This window comes from Terrapene carolina, unplaced genomic scaffold, assembly GCF_002925995.2.
Source record: "Terrapene carolina triunguis isolate 2854851 unplaced genomic scaffold, T_m_triunguis-2.0 Scaffold85, whole genome shotgun sequence".
Taxonomy (NCBI): domain Eukaryota; kingdom Metazoa; phylum Chordata; order Testudines; family Emydidae; genus Terrapene; species Terrapene triunguis.
This window is the reverse complement of record NW_020664436.1, coordinates 48,059,497-48,067,267: the sequence shown is the minus strand read 5'-3', so window position 1 is coordinate 48,067,267 and position 7,771 is coordinate 48,059,497. Positions and strand designations below refer to the sequence as shown.

Below are 7,771 nucleotides of genomic sequence, written 5' to 3'. Positions count from 1 at the left end.
AGTGTAGATAAAGTACCAGTGATCACTGGCCTTTTAACCCCCCATGTTGTGTAAACCTGCTCTGAGCAGGATTAGGTTAGTTTGGGCCAGATCCTCAACTCAAGTGAATTGGCTTAGCTCCATTGACTTCAATGGAACAACACTCATTTATACCACTTGATGATCTGGCCTGTGGACCTGAAAACACCAGTGACTGCCTGGAGCCTTTTCTAGAGTGCTCCCAAGGTTGCTCCCACTGGTGGAGCTGCACTAGCTACAGTAATTGTGGGAAATTTTAGGGAGAAAACCCCTTTTAGGGCAGACACAGCTATTAAGTCTTTGCCTTGCATTTCACATTAGAATGCCATGATAATACCTTAGAGATTACAGATGCATGACTGTGGGCCCAAAATAAGGTGCTGAGACTCCGCACTGATGCCATATTGCAGGCAGAAAGATGAGAGGATGGCAGGAGGCAGGGAAGACTGACAGAGTAAAACAATCAGGAAAGTTTTAAGGGCTACCTGCCTGACACATGATCTAGCAGGGGATTTAAGGAAAGGGTGTGTCATCTTTCAAGGGCAGCTGGCTGAGACAGGCAAGGAAAAAGCTTCTGGGGACTGAAGTTGGTCAGATGAATTGCTTTGTTTTGTGGTTGGTGTTTGAATAATAAATTGTGCCTGGAGACAAGGGCCTGAAATGGACTCAGGTGTGGCACTGGCTCTTTCCTAGGCTGGTGAAATAGTCACCAGCGTACAAAGATATACAACATTGTCAAGCCCAGATGTTCAAAAATCAGGACTTGCTCCCTAAATATAATGAGATTTTAAAAAATTAATACATTTGGGGTTCTTTTTTATTGGCTTCTAGGCTTTGAGCCTACAGAGTGCATTTGTGTCACTTTTTCAAGCTTTCCTCTGAAACCATGAGGGCTAGAAACCTACTCTTTTTAATACTGAAACCTGCTTGTCACATAATCACGTCTCCAAAATCTGGGGCTTTGAGTGAAATATCAATATTGTGAGAGTCATGATAAAAGTATGAGAGTTGACAACACTGGAGATATATAAACAAGGATCAGATCAGATGAGTTAAAAGAAATTGCAGAGATTGGTCTTAATACCTTATATCTATCTAAATGTACATTTACTCTATTTGTAGACTACAATGAATGTGGAACATGAAATTAACCTCTTAGTTGAGGAGATTCGGCGGCTGGGGACCAAAAGTAAGTACTGTAATCTCACTGATCACACAGGTCTAGCCTTACCATGTCAACTTGTGAACGTGACATGACTCATCAACCAAGAAGGCTTGGGCCCCAGTTCTGCAAAGACGTACATATATATTTAACTTTGACTTCAATGGCACTACCCAGGTTGCATAACGGGAACTACTCTTATGCATGAAGTTAAGTACATGCATAAGTCAATCCAGGTTGGGGGCCTTGGAATGAAATCCTGGCTCCATTAAAATCAATGGCAAAACTCCCATTGACTTCAGTGGGGACAGGATTTTACCCTTGGTCATTAGCTGGATGGGAGTCTTCCAGTGTCAGCCCAGGTATTATAGGAAATAGCATTCTTCCCTTTGAAGTGAATACTGAAGTAATGATTCAGCATGATAATGGCATAGAGAGTACACTTATAAAGTTTGCAGACAATACCAAGATGGGAGGGGTTGCAAGTGCTTTGGAGGACAGTATTAAAATTCAAAATGATCTGGACAAACTGGAGAAATGGTCTGAAGTAAATAGGATGAAATTCAATAAGGACAAATGCAAAGTACTCCATTTAGGAAGGAACAATCAGTTGCAGACATACAAAATGGGAAATGACTGCCTAGGAAGGAGTACTGCGGAAAGGGATCTGGAGGTCATAATGGATCCCAAGCTAAATATCAGTCAACAGCGTAAGACCTGCAAAAAAAGCAAACATTCTGGAATGTATTAGCAGGAGTGTTATAAGCAAGACATGAGAAGTAATTCTTCCACTCTACTCTGCGCTGATTAGGCTTCATCTGGAGTATTGTGTCCAGTTCTGGGTGCCACATTTCAGGAAAGATGTGGACAAATTGGAGAAAGTCCAGAGAAAAGCAACAAAAATGATTAAAAGTCTAGAAAACACGATCTATGAGGGAAGATTGAAAAAATTGGGTTAGTTTAGTCTGGAGAAGAGAAGACTGAGAGGGGACATGATAACAGTTTTCAAGTACATAAAAGGTTGTCACAAGGAGAAGGGAGAAAAATTGTTCTTGTTAACCTCTGAGGATAGGACAAGCAGCAATGGGCTTAAATTGCAGCAACGGTGGTTTAGGTTGGACATTAGGAAAAACTTCCTAAGTGTCAGGGTGCTTAAGCACTGGAACAAATTGACTAGGGAGGTTGTGGAATCTCCATCATTGTAGATTTTTAAGAACAGGTTAGATAAACATCTGTCAGGGATGGTCTAGATTAGGGGTTCTCAACCTTTTTCTTCCTGAGGCCCCCCCCAACATGCTATAAAAACTCCTTGGCCCACCTGTGTCACAACAACTGAAAGGTATGCATATTTTCTGCATATAAAAGCCAGGGCCGGTATTAGGGGGTAGCAATCAGGGCAATTGCCTGGGGCCCCATGCCACAGGGGCCCCCGTGAAGCTAAGTTTGGCTTCAGCCTTGGGTGGCGGGGCTCAGGCCCTGGACTTCAGCCCCATGTGGTGAGGCTTTGGCTTTCTGCCCTGGGCCCCAGCGAGTCTAACACTGGCCCTGCTTGGCGGCCCCCCTGAAACCTGCCCATGGCCCCCCAGGGGGCTCTGGGCTCCTGGTTAAGAACCACTTGTCTAGATAATACTTAAATCCTGCCACAAGTGCAGGGGACTAAACAAGATGACCTCTCGAGGTCCCTTCCAGTCCTATGATTCTATGATGCAAGGGAAGAGTGCTCTTGTAGGTGGTTGCTCAATGTCTTTGAAAATCATTTCCAAATTCCATGAACTTGCTTAGAACAAAGACTACTCTTTTCACTGCAATATATCACATTTAACATTCTTAGAACTCTACATTAAAAAAAAAGTGTCTATAATGATAAAATAAGAAATGTGTGCAACTAGGATCTGGTTTGCTAATTTGTTATTCTAGCTTTATGAAAGTGTAACTGTTTATTTCTATTTATTTTAATAAAAAACCCATTAATTAAATTTTGTTTATACTGCTTGTTAGAGTGAATGTAGATTGAGTGATTGTTTTGAAATTAATTTGCACCACTTCAAGAGAGCTATTTTTGTGAGGCAAGGAGGGACACATTAGCTTTTCAATTTGGACTTTAAATGTTAACCAGCACAAGAAACTATTTTAAAACAAATCAATTTCTACAGCTCCAATAATAATTTCTTATAGTGCTTTTCATCCATAGATCCCCACTTTACAAAGAAAGGTAAGTATCAGAGTGGTGAAGTGACTTGGCCAAGGTCACACAAAAGATCATTGACTGAGTTGGAAATACAACCCAAGTCTCCTGTTGTGTTTTGACTGTATTTCATATCAGTACCTCCAAATAGTCCTCCAACTGAAGGACAATCTGCATGTGTTGTAACACTCCTATCTCTGATTTAGATGCTGATGGAAAGCTGAGTGTGAAGTTTGGTGTGCTCTTTGCTGATGAAAAATGTGCCAACCTCTTTGAAGCCCTAGTGGGCACTCTTAAGGCTGCAAAACGAAGGAAGATTGTTACTTACCCAGGAGAGTTACTTTTACAAGGTGTTCATGACAATGTTGATATTTTATTACTGCAGGACTAATGCAGTTTGCACTTCTCCTGTGTATCAATTAATTTGTTTCAGGTAAATGATATGCAGACATTTAAGATCAAGGCAAATCATCTTAGCGTGTTTTGATGTATTTTTCTAGAACTTTATAGTAAAAAGGAGACTGTCTTATTTTGGAAAATATTCCTTTTTGTATTCCTTCTGTGAACATTACTGTAAATGATTGTAAGGTAAAGGACACAAAATTCCTCTTTTTAACTCAGGTAATGCATTTTTAAAATGTATCTCTCAGTTATTGTCACCATGAAAGAAGAGACAGAACTGGTAACTTATCTGTGTTTACAAACCAAAATCTGCTGTGAAAGTATAAAATAAAACATGCCTAAATGTATGTAATTGTTGTTGTTTCCTTTAATTTGTAGAAAACAAATAGAATTACTCTAAGTAAAAAGGCTAAATGATTGCACTGAAAGTGAGCTAGAGAAATGGAAATAGTTTTGCAATATAATGCCACATTTTATTTCAAAATTCCATGGGGAGGAGGCGAGAGCAGGAGAGGTGAACTGCAGAATTTGTTTAAATCAGGAAATGGGCTTGATTTCCCCGATCATAAAGATTAACAATATTGATCATTAGAGGAGTTCAACTTGTTCATCTTCAGTCTTGTCTATGAATTTCATGGAATCTTCATTCTATTTGATTCCTTCTGTGTAACTAAAACAAGAAGTGAACTTGTCAGCAGGGATCACCATGAATTTAACAGGAAATTTGGCTGGTGAGAAAGGTAAAAATAACCTGAACTGGCAAAAATAAAGCAAAGAAAGTTGTTTTTTTTTAGTGGAAATAAAGTGTTCTAAAGAGTCAGATGTGTACATAGGCTGGCTTCAGAGTGGTCTGTGTGAATGGACTGGGTCCTTACTCCATCATCAGCAAAGCACAGAATGGGAATAATTTACCCCTGTGTTACAGTCACACTAGTTCACCTCCCCCACTACACTGAACCCCCCCTAGTTCAGATCCAGCCCTGCCCCAACTCTGCCACTTCTGCACCACCTCTGTAACCCACTACCCTCCTCTGAGTAGGAGAAGGCCTGGCTGAAGTGGACCTACAACCCAGCAATTCCCCATTGCTTCTAGCCCCATAAGAGTTGTGATGGGGGAAGCACAATTTAAGGTAGCCCCAGCTACCTTTCATAGGCTGCACCTTTGTCCCCAGCAGTAGAACAGGGGAATGGTAAGCAGCTTCCCCTAGGTCCCTGTGCAGTTAGTGCTGGCAAAGGTCTGAATCTGGCCCACAGGCCCAGAGTTACTTCCAAACTCCCTTCCTGGGGTTTGGCTTTAGTGGTATTTGCACTTTTGTCTTGATTTCTCTGGTGGAATTCAAGAGAAGAGAGAAATTTGTATGTCTGTTCTTAAGTATGTCTGAAAAGTGTTAAGAAATACAGGTTGTTCAGTGAATGTGTTGCTTACAGAAAGCCTCTAGCTCCATTAGGTTCACTTCATCCATCCCCACCTTAACTTTTAGATCTAGGAGGGAATGGATGAAGAGCCTTATCTACTTGAGTTCCCCAAACACTTTTGTTCAAACAGAGTATCCACGAAAGGAAGGACTCCAAGTCTGAGTCTGTGACTAACTTTTTCACAGAAGTCACTAGCTTCTCCTATTCCTTTGTCCTATCCCAAATCAGTAACTGAAAGTATACTTTAGACCAAGCAGAAGAGAAAAAGGAGAGCTTCTATTAGGGAGACAGCCATCTTACTAATAATTTTTAAAGGGATTAATATACCTAGGAGTGGTGCTGTGTGGGACAGGCAACAGGGAGTCCAGAAGACTGTCTACTACTCTATTCCTTGTCTGCAGCCAGATCTTCAGAGAGTTGATTGGTAAGTAACTCAGATACAAGGAAAACTGATCCAGGTTACATGTGCAAAGTACCTGAAGAGTGGGAGGCTACTTTTATTTTAGGCACAGGAAATTCACAAGTCATTAGGGAATCTTTACAAAGCTTTAGATGAGTATAATTTCCATTGCTAACTCCTTAATATATGCAAACTTCAGTGTCTCTATTCCATGTGATACCAATACAATTTATAGTATCAACGCGTTTGAAAATGCTGAAATTTTCTGATGTGTTCCATAGATATCATATCTTCCTGTAGATTTGGAGCATGATTTCCCAAGCAGGGCAAAATGAAGTTCACTCAGATTTTCACAATTAAAGCAGTGTTTTCATTTGACGATTCCACATGCTAGATTGCACATACCATATGTGCTCTTTTCACTTCCACATATTATGGAGCTAGACCTTTTCTAATGCTGATAAGAGTATCCCGGGCTTCTGGGAGTATTGTGCATGGTGGATACACAAAGAAAACTTGTTCCAGTGGATCTCATGGGTGTTCTAGAAAGTTCAAGTGATATTACTCAGGGTTGCCTCATTTTCAGGATAGGAAAGACAATGCTGTGGTATGGCAGGGAAATAACCTTGAAACTTCCAGTTAACTACAAGGGCACTGAGACACTTCACTCCAGAAATCAAGAGCAAGTCTATAAGAATCAATTGAAACAGTACTGTGAGCATGTAGTGTATCTACTGACGGGGAAGTAAGGATTCATTTTAGCTCTCTGTTCCTGAAAGCTTAGAATATATGGTATGACAATGCTGTATAACCAAAAATATTGCTTTAAGTGCAAAACACAGAATGTACCTGAAGATCTCAGCAGTCAATGCTTGTGTAGAGTCTGCTGAATTCGCTGTAGCCATTTTTCTTCCGCATCCATGGAAGAAGGTTCAAATATGGGCAGAATATTTAATAACTAGGAGATCGATTCTGTGGCTCCTCTTGCCACAAGTAAATATCATCAGATCTGTGAATGAATGCCCCAGGGTGTGGATGTGGCTACAGCAGTGTCAGACATAGTGATGGAAAACAGGTTAGAGAAATGGCTAGCATGGGTAAAGTTAGCATGGATATGTCTACCTGTGCCGCCGTCTCACCTGGGATTGCAGTGTAGGCATACCCTAAGTGAAAACTCCATGGCTGAAAATAGCACTATAAGAAGCATGGTGTCAAGACATTACAAATAAGCTGTACATGTCCTGGTCTAGAACAGTGTGTCATGTCCTTTCTTGGTCAGGGGGAAAGGCAAGTATGGAACATGTTGGTTCTGCAACAGATCTTTATCACAATATTCACTTTGCACTCAGTCACAGTCAAGCAACAGCAAGAAGTAAATGAACAAAGTAAGTTGAAACAGAACAATCCAGAAATGGAAAATGTGTCATCAGAGCTCTGACAGCCATTTGCAACCCACTTGTATGTGGGTGGCCTGGGTCAAAGAATATGAATTTGATGATTCCCAACAAAATGCTTCTAAGGCCTGAATACCTTTGAAATATAGTAGTTAAGAAAGCATTTTTGTTCAAGGGAAGTACCACAAGGTTGTGACGCTAAATATCAAATGTTGAGGTGAGGCATTGAGTGCCAAGAATACTCTCTGGTTCCCCTGCTGCCGGACATTGCCAGTCCAGCTGTAGTCAGAAACTTGTCCATTAAACCTATGTTAGGCTGTCCCTTGGGGCGTTTGTTCAGAGACATCACATCTAGCATAAAGGAGGCAGACAAAACAATTAATGAGAAGTGCCACCACTACAGAGGTTAAACCTGCTGCTAACACAGATAATGTTGAAAGCACATTTCTGATTCTGGTCAAGGCCTAATTGCTCCTCTGCTCCCAAGGCTTGATCTTTTGAAGGTTTCTTTTTCAAAGGCAAGAAGTCTCCAGAATTTTTATTTAAAGATGGCCTTAAAATCAAACTAAAGGCAAGTTAAAAAGTAGCACCATTACAACAGTAATTTTGAAGGATCCTTAGAGTGAATATTTGCAAGATTAGTTTTAAAAACTGGCTATGCTTTGGCCTTGAATAATTGCAAAGACAACATTTTCAGAAAGCCAATGAACTTTAAGATCTGGTTATTTAAAGCTACCATTGGAAAATTGTTCTAATTAATTATTCCCAATGGTGGCAGTTCTGTTTAGTTTCAC

The 7,771-nt window shown here is 40.6% G+C and overlaps 1 protein-coding gene across 1 annotated transcript in view; it reads left to right on the top strand.

The window, feature by feature from the left end:
- ABRACL (ABRA C-terminal like) overlaps positions 1-4,114 on the top strand; it is an 11,553-nt gene extending 7,439 nt beyond the window's left edge. The window contains exons 2-3 of the mRNA XM_024194925.1: positions 1,141-1,207; positions 3,572-4,114. Of these exons, the coding sequence (XP_024050693.1) occupies positions 1,147-1,207; positions 3,572-3,756 (246 nt within the window). The 5' untranslated portion in view covers positions 1,141-1,146 and the 3' untranslated portion in view covers positions 3,757-4,114. The remainder of the gene's footprint in view (positions 1-1,140; positions 1,208-3,571) is intronic.
- Positions 4,115-7,771: the final 3,657 nt, after the last annotated feature.